The sequence below is a fragment of the Montipora foliosa genome, chromosome 1 (assembly GCF_036669935.1).
Source record: "Montipora foliosa isolate CH-2021 chromosome 1, ASM3666993v2, whole genome shotgun sequence".
Taxonomy (NCBI): domain Eukaryota; kingdom Metazoa; phylum Cnidaria; class Anthozoa; order Scleractinia; family Acroporidae; genus Montipora; species Montipora foliosa.
The window spans coordinates 61,665,239-61,686,390 of record NC_090869.1 but is presented as its reverse complement, the minus strand read 5'-3'; the positions used below and the strand labels follow the sequence as shown (position 1 = coordinate 61,686,390).

General features: G+C 38.9%; 2 protein-coding genes across 8 annotated transcripts in view; one reads left to right on the top strand and one right to left on the bottom strand.

Annotated features, from left to right (window-relative positions):
* Positions 1 to 3,993: 3,993 nt before the first annotated feature.
* Positions 3,994 to 4,998, top strand: LOC137972172 (tachykinin-like peptides receptor 99D). The gene has a single exon (XM_068819022.1). It carries the CDS (start codon positions 3,994 to 3,996, stop codon positions 4,996 to 4,998), a length of 1,005 nt encoding a protein of 334 aa, XP_068675123.1.
* A 1,302-nt stretch (positions 4,999 to 6,300) lies between these two features.
* LOC138003607 (adenosine receptor A2a-like) overlaps positions 6,301 to 21,152 on the bottom strand; it is a 34,036-nt gene continuing 19,184 nt past the window's right edge. Inside the window, exons 1-4 of one of the 7 annotated variants that reach the window (XM_068849772.1) lie at positions 14,413 to 14,970; positions 14,246 to 14,294; positions 12,068 to 12,155; positions 6,301 to 8,723 (exon numbers count right to left, since the gene is read on the bottom strand). In XM_068849772.1, the coding sequence (XP_068705873.1) occupies positions 7,761 to 8,711 (951 nt within the window). In that variant the 5' untranslated portion in view covers positions 8,712 to 8,723; positions 12,068 to 12,155; positions 14,246 to 14,294; positions 14,413 to 14,970 and the 3' untranslated portion in view covers positions 6,301 to 7,760. Of the gene's footprint in view, positions 8,724 to 12,067; positions 12,156 to 13,031; positions 13,170 to 14,245; positions 14,295 to 14,412; positions 14,971 to 16,650; positions 17,120 to 19,037; positions 19,571 to 19,676; positions 19,737 to 21,152 lie in introns of those variants that run through there. The other 6 variants (XM_068849790.1, XM_068849763.1, XM_068849807.1 and 3 more) reach the window with 6 other exon arrangements.

Here is a 21,152-nt window from a genome sequence, read left to right as displayed (position 1 = left end):
TACACATTAGGGTTTTAAGGTATTGGTGGTGCCCACGACAAGCCAAGACAGGAATTTTTGAAAATGGCAGAGAGTAAAATGAAAGCAAAGCAAACTGTCAGGTCCAAGTGCAGCTGCGACCAGAGCCAACCATTAAAAAGGAAAAAAAATGCCATAGCCATTGACATGAACTATGGTAACGGTGGGCATCATTGATTACATTGCCAGAGGACTCACAGGTTTATTGCATACACTAATTGAAAATGACAAAATTGTTGACGTAACTGTACAGCACATAATCTTCAGAGTTTTTTGCATATTTCAATAATAAGAAAGGAAAAGTGGGAAAAGTATGTTATGACAAGGTGCCACAGTGGTCAGTGAAATAATTATTAAGAATTGCATAAGTATGTCTTACAACTACTTTCTATTTGTATCTGTAATAATACTGTTGATTTTGCTTTAATTTACCGGTATTAACTATTCATAAGTATACTAGTAATAGTTTTCACTACATCTGCGCATGCCCCCGCCTAAGATAATATGGATGACAGCTAGTTGAGGTGTTTTCCAATAGTATGTGCTGCACATTGTGATGTCTTCATATTATTTTGCACGTAACTGGGTAGGTAATTGTGAAAGGAAAGGATAAGCATCAACAAACAGCATTTATTTTCAATTTCCATCGACGTTTATTTTATACGTTATCAATTGGAAATTAATTTGCATAATTTTGGAAAATGCCTTGAAATTATGATTGTAAAACAGGAACAGGAACATTCAATGACTAGAAGACAGCATTTTGTCATCTTTTTGATCCATGTGGTTCTTTCCACGGTACCTTGAATTACCATAAAATAGAAACAAAACTCGCTTATTATATTCGGATCGCCGGTGTCTTGCCATCATTTTGACACAGATGATCATGGCGGCGGCTAAAATCGACGTCACTTTCGATTTTTAATTTTAAAACAACACAAAGAAAAAAGTAAAAATAATCAGTCGAAAGCTAGTACAATTAGCAAAACAATGACTGGCAAATTTGTCTTCTGTGTCACAAACCACATAATTGAGATGGCATTGCACTGAGTGAAAATGACGTGGCTGTTACAACCTCTTTTGTGTTTTATTGATGGATAATGAATGGTGAAGGTGGTTAAGGCTGGCGTATTTACCCGATGACCTTCAATTAATCGTTTTAAAGTGAGAACGTAAGGCCTCCTGGCTAGTTTCATTACAATGACAATTTGAATTCTCTTTAAGTTACTTTCAAGAGAAACGTTTCAGGATGCGAAAGGCGAATAAATGTTGGAGCTAAGAGCTTTGTACTGCGACGAACAGTACGTGGAAGCTTTAACGTTCCAAAGAATCTATGAATAAGGACTTTGAGAGAGGGCGTGCGATTTCCAAGGACTTGGAGATCATGGCAGCTGCAAGAGGTCAAACTATCTGGTCTTCACGGATAGGGATCATGAACGACCCTTGAGGCAGTGAATGTAAATTGAATTAAAAAAAAAAAAAGTAACACAAATTTTACACGAGACTTTCGGTGAAAGATTATAAATACGACTTTTGTAATTGAAAGAAGCTGTTGAATTTAATACCGCTTCAGTTTTCGCGGTTTAAAAGCGCGTAGCTGCTAGGGCAGCAGAAAAAAAAAATTGACACGGGATGGAACACGGATTTGCCACAAATTTGCCAATGGTGCATCGAGTCGAAAGAACAAGTTGTTGTTTCCCAATTATAAGATAGTTAGTGAGTTTTGTTGAGTTTTGCGGACCCATTGCAGATGATTCGTTCTCATCCAATCGGAAAGCGTAATGTATTTATTTGCTCTATGATTCGTGTAGGTTTGATTTGAATGAGTAATGTTAATTTATTTCTGCATGCTAGTTGATGCAATCGAAATTTATTAAACACATCCCGTCTCGTTTAGCCACACTATACGTGCCGTTTTTGTAGTACTATCACTTTATTGTTCATTCTGTCCAAAGATTAAAAGAAATGAATATATATTTATCTTTTCAAGAAACCGACCACCTGCCTTATTTTTGTGATGAATGCACAATGCAAGGATGATCATAAAATTGGTGTATGTCTTCATTAGCCATGGCTAAGTTCTCAGTATTAAATGCAACAAAGGATATTTTTATATCTTAAAATGAGTTGGTGAGAGGGCAAAGAAAAAACGGACATAAATTTTTTTTTCACAATCACCTTTAGCTGTGCACCTTGACTTGCTTGCAGCTCCAAAAAACTCATGCAATCGAGGTTGAGTAGCGACAACATAATTTCAAAACTGATAGCTTTAGTTTAGCGCTCAGTAGTCTTTCGAGATTCTTCCATTGTGTTACTTTGTACAAAATGGACCAACTATATCCTAACACTAAACTGTTTAAATCTAAACTGCAGGATCTGTTCAATTCAAGTTTGCTCAGTTTGAACTGTTAATATATTTTCTTGACGTGTGTTTAAAGATCTTACCTTCTCTAGATCATGAACGGTGAAGTCTTTTTTTCTCGTTCTCTCTCCCGATTTTATCTTACTTTTGCTTTGGCATAGGGAAAGGCTCATAACAAAAAAAATAATAATACTTTTCACTAGCGGGGCTGAGTCATAAATAAACTCGACCTGTGACGAAGACTGACCAATCATTGATCTTGCGCTTGCTCTTAGTTATGCAGCTGCGTGCAAACCTGGATATATGTGAAAAATGTAAGCCGGAAACGAGACAGTCAATAAATAAGGTTTGTGTGAGGGGGGTCTATGGTTTAAAGTCTTACTTGAAAGGACTTGGAAGACTAACCATTTGTAAAATAATGTCATAGCTGTAATTGGTTAGACGATATAATCTTCGTGAACAGGGATCACGAATCTTGCGCTTGAGGCTGAACCTTAAAGAATCCACTTGACACTGTTCCTCATTTTCAAAGATTTGGGGCGTAATGCCCGATTTACACGGTACGATTTTTGTCGCATGCGACAATCTCACGACAGGCCTACGACATGGCTTACGATTGTCGCAGCGTTTTAAAACATGTTTTAAAATGCTACGACATTTTTTTTGACGTACACAACAATCGTAAATCATGTCGTGGGCCTGTCGTAAGCCGTTGTCGCATGCGACAAAAATCGTACCGTGTAAATCGGCCCTTACTCTTCTCTTTGTCTAATCAGGTGATGCTAAATCGCGTGGGTAGGTGGGTCGTGGCTAGGTGGGTCGTGTTTGTTTGAAGATAAAAAAGGATATATCAGCTCCCTCAGTGCTCGGTCCAAATTTGTCTTAGGTGTTAGGTCTTGTCTGTTTCGAAAATTTCCAGTGTTGATAAAAATAAGGGTTAGGGTTAGGATTAGGTTAGCGTTAGGGACCCCCGACCTATCCACCCACTCCGATTAGACACTCTCTGTCTAATCGCGCTCTAAAACGAACACCACTGAAACGTGGGCTCAACTGTAATAATTAACAACTATTCACCGAAGTGGAGGTGGCTAGTTGTGGTGGACATTTACAATGAGATAATACAGCACAAAAAGCTAAGATAATTTAAACTCATTTATTCCAACATTTTCCGGCGCAAATTCCGCGCAAATTGCTCAGACGTGAATAGTTAACTATTATCCTGCGTAATCGCGAGGAATATCACCTGATACTTAGGCGACGAGGCCGTAGGCCGAGTTGCCTAAAGTCAGGCGATATTCCGCAAGATTGCGCTGAATAATTGTTTTATTATTCAACACATTGATGACAAAGAACAATCTTCTATGTTTATTGGAAAAAAAAGCTGGAAAGACTGCCATTTTCCTCCGCGACACACATAATTACGTATATCGCAGGATATCTGTCTGTTGAGTACACACGACGAATATTGAGCGCACTATGACCATAATTGGACATTGCCACAATGTGGCCCACCAATACACAGTGTATTTTGGCACTATCCCGCCGACAGGGCAAAGCTAAGTACAGAAAACCAATAAAGAAACTTGTTTTGTTTCTTCATGGCAGGAATAAAGATGACCAATTCTACGGGTACATCAAGTAAGGCGTCACAAACTGTTCTCTGGGCGACATCGTATGGTATTGTCTCTGTTCTCATTGTGGTCACAAACATGGTATCCATCGCTGCTTTTATCAAAACCAAGCCTCGTCGAAAGCACACGCACTACTTTCTCATTAACCTATCCATTGCTGACTTCATGGTTGGAGCCGTATCTGTCCAACTCTTTGTTTCATACGTGGTAGATTCTGAAGCTTGGACTCCAGGTCTCGTGCTGCCGATGGTTTACACTTCGGTAGATATTCTGTCTGGGCTAGCTTCGGTTTTCACTCTGGCGATTGTATCCGTGGAGAGACTGATCGCCGTGTCCATTCCCTTTAAATTTCGAATGATTTCAAGAAACGTCTACTTCGGTTGCATCGCTGCCACGTGGAGTCTCTCCGCATGCGTCGCTGCGATGAGCGTCGTTTTTTATTTGCGCATTATAAAGGAGGCCTTCTACACCGTGGTGATTCTGTCCTTGACATTGTCTTTGGCAGTTGCTTGTTGCGCGTATGTATGCATCATATTAAAAATCAACAGGAAAAACAGCGCAAAAGGATGCAAGGACATGAAACTTGAGCAGCGGCTGAGCGTAACCTTGTTGTGCGTCACAGTCATTTTTGTTTTCTCGTGGCTCCCGTTCGAACTTGTCTTTATTCTGGTGCATTTCTGCAAAACATGTTCCTTGTCCACTAATGCTGTCTTCCTTATCAAGCTTCTGCATTATAGCAACTCGTTCATGAACGCTGTTGTGTATACTTTTAGGATTCCCGAGTTCAAGGAAGCTCTTGTTGAAATGTTTAATCGATTTTCAAATCACTCAGAGGGCCACGATGTGCTTTTGCAAGAGTTCACCTATAATGTAAGTACCTGTACGTCAGTCATGCGGCTTCACCATCAAACGTTTGTCACCGTGAACGACGCCAATTCGCCTGTAGTTAGTCCCATACTCAGTGGCCGTGCACCTCATACGGTTTAATTCACTTGCGAATAACACAAGGTTCGGCATCTCTTTCAACGCCTCGCTAAACGTAACTTATGTTCTGATCATGATGATAATAATAATAAAGTTAATTGACCGCTCGCCGTAACGGGCTTTTCGGGTTCAATAAGAGGCTTACGATATCGGGTCGATAGCATGCATAAGGCTTCTCTAGAAGCCGCTGTACAATCCATGTCTGACGTTGCAGTATTGCACCACGGCCAATTGTAATTGGCTGTGAGTGAGGAGAACTGGACTACTCGGAGAATTAGGTAACGGTATAAAACTCAGCCCCGGCACATACTATCGCAGAGGTGGGATTCATAATTCATGACCAATGCGCCAACGTGACTCTGCTATTAGAAAACATTTAGCTTGAAAAAGACAGTCATGTGTTGTGTGTTTTGGCAAGACCATATTTAATATGCTAAAAGAACCAACTGATTCTCGCTCTGGACAATCTAAGCAAATGTCTCTAATAGACACCTGATTCAAGTGGCTCCAACAAGATTCGAGCCCCGTTGGAGCTACCAGAATTCTTAAATGCTATGGGAGGTGCGGTGGCCTCATGGTTAGTGCGCTCGACTCAGGATCGAGTGGTCCGGGTTCGAGGCCTGGCCGGGGACATTGTGTTGTGTTCTTGGGCAAGACACTTTACTCTCACGGCGCCTCTCTTCACCCAGATGTGTAAATGGGTACCGGCGTAATGCTGGGGGTAACCCTGCGATGGACTAGCATACCATCCAGGGGGGAGTATAAATACTCCTAGTCGCTTCATGCTACGGAAACCGGAGATAAGCGTCGGCCTGATGGTCCTCCTGGCTCGTAAGCAGTGACTTTTTTAAAATAGTCCGGTAAACATACAAACATGCTAAAGGAATGCCGCTCAAACTAAGCTGGACTGTTTGATCTACTCTTGAAAAGTTTGCCGTGGAAGACTTTCCCGCTCTTTCATACTCAATGGAACGGTGCATTCCATTTAGGCATGCTGTGACGTCAGAAGTTACCACTAAAAAAATTACAAGATGAATTCTTCGTGATATTCGGAATAATAACAGTCGAGGCACAAGACGAGACCTCAATTATTTGGATATCAAGATAAAATAATTGATTTACTTGATTAAAGCACGGGCGTAGCTGGAGTCACACTCTCTCACACCGGTTTGTCATGAATAACATATTGCCGTGAGTGGGAATCGAACCCGCGTCCCCCTGGTCACTAGTCGGGTGTGCTAACCACTGCACCATCACGACAACCCTGCTGGAAACAGAGCAATTGGTGAGGTGATTGGTTAGCCACGGGGTTCCCCGGCGTTTAACATTCAGGAACAGGACGTACATCGGATCATCCGAGGATGATTCACAGGCTACCAGCTAATAATAAACACTTTATGACTGGTCCCGAGGGAAACAGTTCATTTTGTTTCCCGAGAATCTCACGTTTCCCGAAACGTTGATGATGTTAATAATTTTCGTAACTTGAACACTGATTGGCCCTTTTTTGGAATTAATAGTATTATTAATCTTCTTAACACATGCATGATGTCCCTGAATCCTGCTTTGGACGAGGTCAGTTGCACATATGCAATCTGCTTTCTAAGCTCCACTAAATAAAACTATACCTAACCCTAAAACTTTTTTTGGCTTGAAAAAAGTCGTCCTACGCTGTGGGATAACTCAGCTTTGTTTTTTTTAATTTTATTGTTTGTGACCTTCTGAATTGGTAAAAATCTGATAAAAGTTCAGTTCATCACCGAGATAGTCTGTTCTACATTTCACGTCAGAAAACTACATTGCATTGCATTCATTTGGTATCTTCAAAGAAAAGATTGTTTTGAAAAAAAAAAAAAAAAAGACCCATACCTATATCACCGGCTCGGTCATGTACCAAACCATTTCTTTATTTTCCTGCTTTAAAAGATCACTGATGATCGGATTTTTACCAAATCAAAAATTTTGCGCACTCACTTTATAACTTAAGTAATGGACAGACCGTTTAAGTAATGGTCCGGCTAAGAAGCAGGCAGCCCAGCGGCAAAAGTACTTAGAAGCTGCGAAATATTAATTTTTAATTTCACTCCAATCGAGGCATCTGATTGGCTAATATCGGAAAATGTCGAAAAAAGATGAGAAAAAAATGAAAAAAAAGCCTTTTTTGGATTTCTTCTTCCCCATGCCCTTGATCTCTGTCTCTCGGCCAAATTTGGACATTGTTCTATGCGCCAATCAAATGGCGCATAGAATCTTGACGATATTTACAAACATAGTTTTTGAAGGCATAATGATTTGTTCTACGAAACAGAATCTAATTTTTTAGACGGCAAGTCGATTACAGTTTTCATTGAAATTCAAATTTCGCGCTTTTAGCAGCTTACACCAATGGGAACAGCCGAACTTAATTTGATTAAAAATGTTGGCACATTTTAACTAACCGACGCTATTGCCGCGGGCTATTGTTTTTCTGCCTGCTTCTTAGCCGGACCATTACTTAAATTTCAAGAGGTTCTCCAGTCTTTCCCCTCTCGTAAACAGTACAAACATTTGATTTGACCCACTGTAATTTCATGTGACTTTATTTTATCCTGCCAATTATCAGAATTATAGTTGAGCCGTAGCCTTTTGCTTGGGACTTTAATAAAGTTATTATCATTATCAATATTTACATGAAACAACAACGTTAACGCAAGCTTGTAATTTGAAACAACGTCCTCTGAGCCATATACAGTAGAAACCAATTTTGTCTTGGCCTCAAAATCTTTTTAAAGACGTGTTGTTTGCGGATAATCATTCGAGTTTATTGCCTGAATGTCTGCTAAGGTCGTCATAGCAATAACAGACTTGCTCGACGACAAGCCAAATTGAATCTGATGTTGTTGGCAAGAACATTTACAACAACGTAATATTTCAAAAAGAGCTGATCTATATTCAGCGATTCTAAAAGAATAAATTAGTATGTTGATGACCGAGTTTCCGTATTGGAGAAGTTTAAAGATCATGCCCAGCACTGGGGATAATTCCCTACACGAAATACATAGGTTAATGATCAAGATATATATTTGAACTGGAAGCCAGGTAACAAGAAATACTCCCGTTATCAACGCTACAGTTTTTGCCAGCTTAAAATCTCTTGCATCTCGAATTGAACGGGTCTTTCGACGCCGAGACATTTCTTTAATCCAGAGCAGAGGGTAGGTAGCACAGGTCAGAATAATGGGTGCAAATAGGAATATAAAGAAAAGGACTAGAAAGACAATGCCTTGGTCAATCACGTAGTTGAATATAGTTTCGATCCATGCTACGGTAAAGGCTAGGATCCATGGTGTTGCTATAGCAACTATGTAAGCTTTGCTGCTTAGTGCTCGGTGACGAAGAGGCCAGCCAATGGCTAACAATCGCTCCAATGCGATCACCGTTAAAGTGAAAATCGAGGCAAAGCCAGTGAACATGTCAGTCCAGTCTAGGATGACGATTAAAAAGACGTTCTTGTATTGAAAATTTGTGATCCAAGTTGAAACGATGAAAAGAGGAACTGTTATTAATCCAACCATAAGGTCTGCCACAGCCAAACTTATGAGGGGAAACTGAGGCCGCCTGCGTTTTAGTTTCTTCACAAATATGACGATGGTTAGTGCGTTTCCAGAAATTGCTAGAGCTGCAACCACTCCAAAGGACAAAGTCCAAGCGATTTTCGGTAGATCCATGCCCACCATACTTGTCACGGTCTGCATGGAAAATAATTGTAAAATTGTTAATAATTCCTGAGGCCACTAGCCAATAGGAAAGCAGTATAGTCAGGTAAATTTACACCGCGGCAATAGGTATTCACGACTAACATGGACCCCCCCTCTAAGATTGTATCTAGTACCGTCGTGATCAAAAAGGTATTTGGAAGAAGAGTCAAGCATGAAGGCTCTCGAACCGCAAAGTTTTCGTTGCTTCGACAACAAGAAGTTATTGATAGCTCACAGTGGGGCCGATTTCAAGGTTATAGAAGTTTAATGAATGAAAGCGTTCCATGACCACGAAAACTGGTGTAGATTTATATCCAGTTTCTGATTTACAAATGTGATGATGTATAATATAAAAGACACTTAACATTGCTTTTTCAAGATGTAATTATACTGTGAACTGTTTCTCTTTGTCCCAAAATCCGCGCACGGAGCGACCAAGGACACCGCAAGACCGATACTTGAACGGCACGCGGTGGAGCCCCTAATAATAATAATAATTTAATAATTTATTGACTTATATAGCGCCCTTTAACATTTATAGAATGATCAAAGGCGCTTTACAATCCAAGAAAACTAATATTTACAATAGATAATTACAATAAAGATGCTATTTACAATAGATAATTACAATAACAGTACTAAAATAAAATAATAATAATAATAATAAATAATGAATAAATGAATGAATAAAAAGTACATAAATAAAATACAAAATACCGACAAGATCGTAATGCAAATCTAAAACGCTAGCTTAAAAAGATAAGTCTTAAGAGATTTCTTAAATAGCGCTAGCGAATCAATCGTGCGGATGTGCGCAGGCACGCTGTTCCACAGCGCAGGCGCAGAGGCATGAAACGAGCGGGCACCTAAAGTTGTGCGCATTTGGGCGTTCTAAAAATATTGTATCATTATTGCGTAGTGAATATTTAGGCAATGATCTAGTACAGATCAGGTTACTTAAATAACAAGGAGCCATGCCATGAATCGCCTTAAAAGTAATCATCAAGATCTTGAATTGAATACGATAATTTACTGGCAGCCAATGAAGGTTGTAAAGTACAGTTGGAGAGCGCCAGAACGAACGAAGAGAGACCGAAATGGTTTTATACAGTATTTTGAAAGCCTGGCGCTCACGTGCGGTCGAAGGAGTCTTATTAGTCTGCCTATGTAGTGATGACGCGCAACGGCCAACATCTTTCATCAAATAAATAATCAACGTGGATCAACATTCACTTAGAGGATTTAAATAAAGAAAGGAGAATAAAGAAATGTGGAACAGCAAAGAGGAAACGAGGACTATCCAAAATAAGGAATATCACAAGTTTGGACAAGTTTGGATTAAGAAAGAAAGTGCACTCTCCGAGTTATTACTTTCACATCGCTCTAGAGTTTTACGTGCGCGTGGTCAACCTCACATTTTCCCCAAGATTAAAACTGAACGCTACAAGAAGATTTTTCTTAATCGCTGTTTATTTGATGTTGTGTGATTACTATTATGATCCGTTTTAGCTCTTTTTGAAATAGGTTTAAATTGATATTGTTACTGTAACAGTTTTCATTCATTTAGTTAAATTTGTTACTTGTAAGCCATGATGTACGTTCTTGCTATAGGTTGTCGATAGAGGGCTTTATTATTATTATTATTATTATTACTATTATTAGCAGCAGCTACAAGAAGATTTTTCTTAATCGCTGTTTATTTGATGTTGTGTGATTACTATTATAATCCGTTTTATCTCTTTTTGAAATAGGTTTAAATTGATATTGTTACTGTAACAGTTTTCATTCATTTAGTTAAATTTGTTACTTGTAAGCCATGATGTACGTTCTTGCTATAGGTTGTCGATAGAGGGCTTTATTATTATTATTATTATTATTATTATTATTATTATTATTATTATTATTATTATTATTATTATTAGCAGCAGCAGCAGCAGCAGCGGTAGTAGTAGTATGATTATCTAAATAGGGAAGAATCTCTAAAATAGGGAATCCTTTAAACTGGGGATCTCTAAAACTGGAAATCCATAAGACACAACAATATTGAAAGATCTACATAACTGGACGACCATCTTTGTGATACTAAAATAATAAAAAAAATGCATGAAAGCCATTGCGCGCCATTTCAACCGTGTGAGCCACTCCACTCGTAACATGACAGTATGCTGTCTTTTCCTTACACCAAGGAAACACGGAAGCCGCGAAAATCTGGAACAAAGTTCATTTTTCAACTCGGCACACTCAATCCCTGTAGAATCAATTCGCACTGTTTATTAGCGTTATTTAGTCACAGTGCCTCCACCAATGGTTGAGTTCCCGCACTCTAAATATGTACCTCAGAGAACTCAAAATTCATCAAGTCGCTCCAACTAATTGTATTAATGAACAAGAATTCGCGCTTGCTACAGCTTTGGGTCTGAGGTCAGAAAGCTCAATTGGTAATGGGCGAAGCCGCTATAAACCATCAGGGGCACCCAACGACCAATTTGTTGTAAAATGTATTATTATACCCCAGTTAATGAAAATAAATGTTATTAAGGCATTTTCAGGTGTTTTTCAGTGTTGCTGGGAAAAAATTATCTGTTCCTTTTTCCCAGCAAGACACACAAGAAAAATTCCCAGCCAGCTAGACAAAATTGGTTGGTTTCCCAGCCAGCTGATCAAATTTATTTCCCAGCCAGGAATTAAATTACTTAATTAATTAATTAATTAATTAATTAATATATAAATGAAAACAGGAGCCCATCCTGGAGCGTGCAACTTCCATACAGCGTCTGTGAAACGGCGTTTTCACAAGTAGGTTTATTTTTAAACTAGCCCTTCCCGCGAATTAGGTCAAAAAACAAAGTCAGTTACGGTTCAGTGACCCTATGACGTCAGCTTAATTTCTTGTAATTGGTCATCGGGCTCCTGTGGGAGTTTCATTAGCGGGAAATTCAATCTAAAAATAACCTTACTTGTGAAAACGCCGTTGCACAAGTATAGTTAAGTTGCACGCTCCGGGTGATGGGCTCCTGATGAAAGGAATAATACTATTACTACTACTACTACTACTACTACTACTAAAAATAATGATGATGATGATGATAACAATAACAATACTTATATTGATAATGATAATGGAACGATAATGTGAAACACACAGCTGTAGTTCTTGTGTTAGTATGATACTCTACATGTACTGCTGTCTCGAGCAGTTTGAATTTTAGGAGCCTTTTGTTACCCTGGAAAGCGAGCACAGAATTCATAATACCTAGCAACATTGTACACAAAAGCAATAAAATACTTGCTAGGATAAACCTGTATTGTCTACAATAAGGCAGAACAACTGGAACCTTGAAATAGCTCTTAATTTTACATTTTTATTGATCTCTTCAGTTACACAATTGCTAATGTCCAATTCCTTGCTATTTCCATGGTAGCCTGAAAAATAATTAAAAAGGAAATAAATTAGAGACCAATATTAATTGGGTAGAGCCAGCATTAATGCTGATTGAGTTTTCAGATCTAGCGATGGACTCACAAATCATTGTTATCACAGGGGACCCACACAAAGGGTGAATTTAGAAGCAATGTATGAGAATAGCAAAAAGTTCCATAATTATCATTGTACTGTTCTGCAATAAATATTTACACAAGATGAGGATAAACTATCTGAAATGATGTGCTGTTGTTATTATGGCTGAAAATGGCAAATCGTAGCAATTTTTACCAGAGCAACACACGTCCTTGAAATCGCTAAATTTCCCACAAGCAGCCACAATAACGACACAGCAGAACATTTCGGATGAAGGTTAGTTTATTCTCATCTTATATGCAAATATTTATCCCAGAATTGTACAATAATATGGAACTTTTTGCTATTCTCAATTCAATAATACCAAGGGTCAAACACATTATGTAGGCATCCTGTGATTGTTAGTAAATGATTTGTAAAAAATAGACTCGAGCCCCTGTAATTCTTAGATGCAGAAACCTTACGCTTAAGTTGAAACATGTTTATTTATCATGAATGTCTTTGCAGATTGGCAAAAAAAAAAAACAGCTTGAGGTAATAAGATCTATTTGTCATCATGGTGCAGGGCAGTCAACAAATTTAGCTATATATCTTTCCAGATCAACTGAAAAATTAAAAAAAAATTCCCTTGACTCGCCAAATATGACAGTCACATCTTCAGCTGGATAGATAACAAGATCAGTAAAATTTCTGCAGGCCATATAGGTCTAGCGCTTAAACTGGTCAAAATGAATGGACGTTCTCCATGCCATAAATTATTTTAATAAAATTTAAAATGTTACCATGACTGAACAACTGTTGAGCGTCTTCCTCCCAATGACACGGATGTGCAGCCATTCACATTAAAGGAGAATTGAAACTTAATAGACAACTGAATAGAGGGCCACAAAGGAAACAAAGTTCTCAGTGCAAACCATGAATGCCCTAACTCAACCTGATGGAAGAGAGAGGGTCGTAAGAATGAACAAACAATGAATGGCCATCGTCACAAGCCTAACTCAACCTGATGGAAGAGAGAGGGTCGTAAGAATGAACAAACAATGAATGGCCATCGTCACAAGCCTAACTCAACCTGATGGAAGAGAGAGGGTCGTAAGAATGAACAAACAATGAATGGCCATCGTCACAAGCCTAACTCAACCTCGGTCCGATGTTTGAAAGAAAATATATATTCATCAGCCTTCCACGTGCGCCATCATTTCCTCTTTTCACTAAGAACCTGAGAGCGAGGCAAGACTGCATGCGGACGTCTCGGAAGACAGACTTCCCCTAGAACAAAGACTTCCGCTCGTCTAAAAATAACTTTCGTGGACATAACATATCTCGGCCAACGCCTTGAGCCTCCCTCTCTGTCCCCTCATTTTTTCTTGGTATTGATTGCCAGAAAAATAACTATTTGCGATCTCAAAGTCAAACTCCTTGGTTAAAGTGTTTAGTGCAATTTAACTGTTACTCACATAATTATTGAACCTGCTTGATTTTAGTTCACTAAACAGGGTTTTGTATAATTATGCCAAATATCTGCCAAAAAGGTTCTTACAAAAGGATCTCTTCGCAGGAGTTGTCGAGAGTAATAAATCAAGGCTGCTGCCTAAGGAAAATTTCAGGGAGTCCTTCGGGCTCCCAAAATTGAAAGGTGGGAGCCCAAAATTAATTTTAAGATACCAGCCCCCCCTTCGCCCACACTCCGTGCCCCCTGCCACCCCCCCCCCCCCCCCCCCAGTAAAATAGTCTCCTTCATACTTAACTGATGCAACACGCCACGGCTGGCGCATTCTCAGACGCTTGTGACGGGAAATCTTATGTTGAAGATAGGTGATAGTCATGGAAATTTTCTGGAATGGCCCATTTTAATTCAGAATTCAATACGTACTGCTGTCAATTTTTTACAATTCGTTGGCTCAATTCGCTTCAACTGTAAAAGATCATCACGCACTTGACTGATACAGATAACCGAAAAAAAGCATTAAAACAACTACAATAGGAAGTCTTATACCTCCGAAAACGCTGACAACAAACACATTGTACACCGTCGAAACTGAAATCTGTGAATGAAAATACAAGTTAATACTGTTAAATTCACTCTGTTCATTTCAATTCAGTGTAGAAGAACATCACGAGAATCTCAGCATACAGATAAATAACAATGGAAATTAATCTTACATGTAAATGAGGAAAACCGCACAATCCGTGTTCGTCGATCTGTGGAACCTCCGCGTGACCCTCCGCGCTTTTAACAAACGACCGAACAAAACCGACAGACACAGGTTTTTTCCGCAAGCGCAATCACTCTGACCAGCCGTCGTATGTTTGTCGTTCTCAGTCTTCAGAGTTTCTACAGCCAGCTCGGGTTGAAATGCTAGAAAAAGTCAGTAATTCCCAGGCAAAACCTCTATCAACTAGACCCTCCCTGAGGGTACACTGGGTTGCCTGTGGTACGTGCACCGTTCCAGACAATTTTTGCAAGTTGGGGGGTCATTAAGACCATTTAAGGGGTCACCCAGAAGTCATACCAGCAGAGGCCCTTTGGCTCACAGGTTCTCACACGTTCGTACGACGAAAAAAATCTGTCCTTACGTAATATGTAGCTCTAACAGTGCACGATATTGTTTTGGTATTGTCTATCATTGTAGTGCCATGGTAGAAGCCTTGGGTAAATAGCCTGAAAAGACATGTGGTTACTAGCAAATAACTGAACCCAGAAAGATTGAAGAAAATAAATGGGAAGTGAGAAACATTGGCTTCTGGGCTGATATGTTGATAAGCGTGCCCTCTGAGCATCTGACAGCTTTGTAATACTAAAGTTTACTAAAGTTAATCCCTCCGTGTCCGGCGGGATTAGTGTCTGGACGGGTGACCAAAAACATATACGCCTTCGTAAAACAGAAGCATTGGACCGAAAATACTATTAACGCTAACAAATGCGAACTTAGCAAGGTACAGATTTTGTTGGCTTGCTTTATGCAAAAACAAATATTGATGCAAAAGTAAATAAATATTGATACACAGTTTTCAGAAAGAGCAGAAGGAAGTTTCCAGGACGGTCGCTCGAGAATAACATATTTACGACATGAAAACAACATTAATTTTGAACCGTGAATATAGAATATAAACAGTTACGATCAGCGACAAACATTTTGGGAGATTTTTGCTACGTTCAGTTTTGTTATATTACGTTATGGCTGCACAAATAAATCGCAAAATCGAAAGTGACATCGCCGGAATTCAGCGGGCGCCGTGATTACTAGTAAGTTACCGCGGCATGTTTACTTGCCAAACAGTGAAGCATCCGTGTCAAATGATGGCAAGATATCGGGGTTTCGTAAGTTTCTTTTTCTGTCAAGTGTTATAAAGTTTGACAATAAATGAGCGAATTCAAAACAAAGATCACAATCGCCCACCATTGTTTCTGCAAAGTCAAAAATTTACTCTCCAAGACGAGGTTAATTATCACCAGGTAATTCCATCATTTTGGAAATAGCAGCTAATAGCGTCACAATTTTTTGCTGATTTTGGGGCTCATTTTGTTGAAACTCAAGCACGCTTCCAACAGACCTGCTTATTTTCATGAAACCTTTCCTGCTTACAGAGTTATACTAATAATATCCTCCCGTATCACGTTTCAACCTTAAGCTCGAAAGTTCAATACACAACATGATATTATACTTCACAAAGGCAGAAAATATCACAGAATCCTTTTCCAGCGAAACATTTTATCGAAACAAACAACATAAGATGCAGTAAAACGCCATTCGCGTTGCAATGACTTTTCATTGCTGGTTAACGAGAATAACAAATTCATGAGGCAAAATGTATATTTATATTTAATTAAGTTAGCACAACACAAAAACGCTAACCTCATTTTGACACGAAAATGCTTTACTATTGCCATAAAAACTATCCAGTTAAGCTCGCATATTATAAAACGTGATGAATTCATAAAGGCCACCTTTCCAGCGAACAATTTTTTGAAACAAACAACATATTTGCTATTAGAGGTGAAAACCTCTTCCTACTTCATTGCGTGCGTGAAGACAAGAAACTCAATCGTGTCAAATTTCCATGTACTTCAGGTTCAAACCCTTTCCTGAAGAACATTTCCCTTGAATAACAAGAAAATGCTTTACTATTGCCATAAAAACTATCCAGCACACATATAATAATACATGATGAATTCATAAACGCCACCTTTTCCAGCGAACAAGTTTTTGAAACAAACAACATATTTGCTATTATTGCGTGCGTGAAGAGAAAAAACTCAATCGTATTAAATATGCGCAATATTACAACAAACTAAAATTTCAGGATCAAACTGTTTCCATGAAGAACCGTTTCCTTGAATAATGAAGCACAAAATAGACGACTAGATTTCTTTCAAATAATTCTTGGCTGTCACATTACCTGATGACTGTGCAGAGTTGATCACAGGTCCACTTAAGGTGTTCGATTCGTTCTCTGTCTTTGTTGAACCCATAAGTTACCCGAGAATTTTCCATTTGGTTTCAGTGTTCTACATAACAGCACACTTGGTAAATATTATTTTAGAAATGCAGCTCACTTTGATTTCTGCTCGACGGGCGACAGATTGTTGTCGAAGTCCATTACTCGTCGCTTTTGAGATTCCAGGTGTTGGTTTTCACCGCCTGCGTAGTTTATCCAACTGACTTGTTTAAGGATCCAGTAAAACGCCATTCGCGTTACATGACTTTCGACGCCATTGCAGGCTAAGTTAATTGTTCTACTGTGTCCACCAGAGAAATCTACGCAGTTCCACTACCCTCTCGATCCTAAGAAAATACGCGCAGAAGGCTCTATGCACAAAGATACCACTTACCAGGGGAGTGACAGGCAAGACCTTTACCGACACGGAAGAAAAAAAAAATAACACCGAACAAATGCCCTCCATTTCTAGACTGGGTTTGCCATAGGGCAACCCAGTAATAATAAATTTCCCAGCCAGCTCATCGGAACACCTGTATTTTTGCCAGCGAGCAAGATTCCTCTGGGGAACAGATAAAGTGAGGAACATATTCGTTGGGTGCCCCTGACCATGGATTTGCAAGCTGAATTAGCAACCTATGAGCCTTTGTGGATTGCAAACGCATTTGAATTATAGACATGAGATGGAAAAAAAACAACACGTAAAAATAGTGAACCCGTTTTGCCTGGTCCGTAGCCCCTTGGTCCTCCCGGCTCTATTTCTTCTAAATATAAACGACTGTAGTCGGCCATGTATCCCGGCTAGCGTAAACGCGACATATTCAAATGTTTCCTTCTGTTTTTCGTTTTATGCTATTGTTTTGCTTTAAATTTTGTGTACTTTTTAGCTTAGCTAGACTAAAAGTTCCTTACAAAACAGGGTTTTTGTTAAGATTTGTAATAACAGGGACCTTTTCCCAAGTAAGAGGGACCAAAATGGCGGCTATGCACGCAGTGGTAAGTGGGGGTGTGGGAGGGAGGCGCATCCTCCCACTGGGGGGGGGGGGGTCCGGGGGGCCTCCCCTGGTAAAATTTTGAAATTTTAGGGCCAAATGGGTGTATTTTAGGCTACGTTTTCACACTTTGTTCTTATATTAGCTGATGTAATGAGGCATTCGTTAATATGAAACATGCAACTTTTAGTATGGATCACATGCCAAAATGCTTAGCCAATAAATTACAACTTTGGCTTTTTCACAATTTTATTCATTTTAACAGTTGTAAAATATAAATCTATAATACTCCTTAATAACACATACTCTTCAGCTTCAGTAATCCATACTGTATCTTTCTGCATGCTCGTCATGTATGTCAAACGACTGGTGTTATTCTTGTTCATAAATCACTAATAAAATTTTAACTATTAATTTATTTCGTCTCTAAAAATAAATCAACTTTTGGCTCAGAAATTCTGAAATGCATTTATTCATGGCGTGATTTAACCCTAGACAACAACTCAGAGCAATGAATTATCTATACTTGATACTTTATAACTAATCAAAAAAATTGTCTGATCCATAGTCAGAATCTTTCATATTGTGGCTTTTACAGCTTCTGCACTCGTTAAAAAAAAAAAACAAATAAAGAGAAACCAGGGGGTATCGCCTTTGCGGTACGGCGGCACGAAGTCTCGCTTGTCTCGCGTGCCTAATTTGTTGTTTCCGCATTCTTGCGATAAATAATCGGACACTTTTTTTCGGTGAAAAAGTTGCAACCCTTTTTATAACATAACGAACATAAAGCAACATTTAACGTCGTTTTCGTTCAACATTCAACATTTTAATCGCTACATTCTGGTTTATAATTCTCTGATGCAATAAATTAATTCACGCTTTGTTTCAATGTAATTGAATTAGCGCGTGTGCGTTTTAAAACTTAAAACGTTTGTCTCCAAGTATTTGCACTAAACCTGTATGAATTCTTTAAGTATCATTACAAGCTCCACCTTTATGCTGCAGATTTCCTATGATATGAATATTTTTTGCCGTCTTCTTGTTAAAGTAGAAACTAATGTAAACAAGTTGGCTTCGCTTCGCTGCACACGTTTTTTAAATTTAGTTTTACCTGTAAACCTGAATACACTGTAAATTAAAATGGTGTTGAATGAAAAACAACTGAATCACAACACGACATGCCTATCTTAACTTGTTAGACCAAGAAAGGTAAAGAAAACCTTGAGGGTAATTAAAAAAAAGTCAGACTAAATATAGCAACGCAATTTTATCGACTTTATGATCTCACCGAAGCGGCGCGAGATGTAATTTTTACAAACTAATTACATTTTTAATACTACAAAGAAAACAGCGTACCTCTGAGTGAAGTGTTGATTAATTTTCCGCTTTATTTGCTACTGTGCAAGGCCACCAAAGTAGATATGTCACGTAACGTTGTCACAAAGATGTTGACTGTTTTCTCTCGAGAGCAAATGCTACACTGAACTGTAACGATGGAACAAGCTGTATTTATTGCGGTTGTGGGACGCAACACCAGGAGAAACATTGACGGAAATACGCATTTCTTTTCTCGCGAGGCTTCCAGGTTTTGCAACACTGTTTATTTTTGACACATTTACTCACGAAAGGAGGTTATTAGATACTTCGATGACGAACTTTGAGAGTGCCGATAAATGCGTTTGTTTTGTTTCATAGTGTCTGAAGTCACGAACTCCAAATCAGCTGCATGTCCACAACATTTATCACAAAGAAAGAAATATCCAGAGCACAGAAATAATACAAAGTTTATGTATTTTACGTTCAAAGTTAACATTATTGGTTGACCATAATCTCCGCAGGAGTTTTAGTACAACTTGTGCGTGAAATAGCCGGGACAAAAATTAAAATAGCCAAGCAAAGGACTCGGTGTCCCGGCCCTAACAAAAACCCTGTAAAAAAAGAAGGGGTACAAATAACATAGCATAGAAATTTCTTGTGATGAATTGAGATAAATACCTGAAGTTGGCCGTTCAAAAAGAGCAGAGTGCAAGCAGAAGTGAATCACTTCTTGAATAAATATGGTTCAAAGAAACAGCTGCGAATGTAATAAACATTCTTATCGGCTAAGACAAGTCATGAAATGTCAGACAATTTGAAATGTTTCAAAATAATTTCCTGTTGCTCATTTTTCCTGCATTTGCAAGTAAAAGGAAGAAAAACTCATTAAGCAGGGAAAGGGAAGCATATTAAGGTTTGGCGCTCCTGAGACTTATTTCATTACGTGAGAAAATCGGAAAAGTGGACCTATAAGGTTCAAATATCATTGATTCCGATTATTTTGCTTACAAGGCATTCGTGTGAGACTTTTAAAATATATTGGGAAACCTATTTATCAAATTACAACCACCTTTGGAAATTTCGATATGCATGATCATCAGCTAGAATGTTCAAGTAAATAATGGAATGAGTTGGTTCGATGTCACGGTCTTATTTTGTTCGTCTTACATCCATAATTAAAAATTCCAGGTACATACTTATAATCAAATTGTGGTCTGAAATTGTTTTAAAGCCTTGTTACTAATTCGGCCGGATTCGTATGGGACGACCGAATGATTTCACATAAATCAGGCCTCAATCTCGTACCCAGAGTCCTCGGGCTTCTTGGCCAGCGGGTGAGCGCCCGGAGAGACTCTGGGATAATCGATTTGAACTATATTTTTGATTGGCCGATTGCGTAGCAATGGCAGTCCGACAGGAAGTCGGTAAGTAATTCGTAAGCCCCAGAATTTGGAGGGACATTCAAAATCTAAAACTAGTTTCAGTGCTGTTTGATTTTTTCTACCTCAGAAATATATAAATCACAAAAATAATAAAACGACGAGGTTTGAACTATATCTTATACCGCACGGGAATTTTCTCACGCTGCTAAAAAGTGATTACTGTTGCTGTTGCAAAAGTACCGTGGGAAACATTACATCCGTCTCTTTGGGGCGAAATCCGTGGAATAAGGTTATGGTCGTCCAAATGTTTCAATATTCGCTAAATTCTATTCGCTGTCGCTAAAACTCATTCGCTGTCGCTAAGACTCATTCGCTGTCGCTAAGACTCATTCGCTGTCGCTAAGACTCATTCGCTATCGCTAAATTTGCATTCGCTGTCGCTAAATGTCATTCGCTGTCGCTAAATGTCATTCGCTGTCGCTAAATTTCATTCGCTGTCGCTAAAAATTAACCGCTTCACTGCGTGCAGACAATGACAAAACACGTACGAACAGCCAGAAGGCCTGGAAACGAATTGCGTGAGGGTCGGCCTTGGAGGTTTCTAACAATATTTTGCAACAGCGAAGTTGATGTAGTAATGACGAATACTGTTAAATGTCAGCGAATATTATGTTTTCATTTTAGCAAATGCAAATTAAATTAATTCAGTACTAGCGAAGGAACATTTGCAACAGCGAATGAGTTTTTGCGACAGCGAATGCGGTTTTGCGAC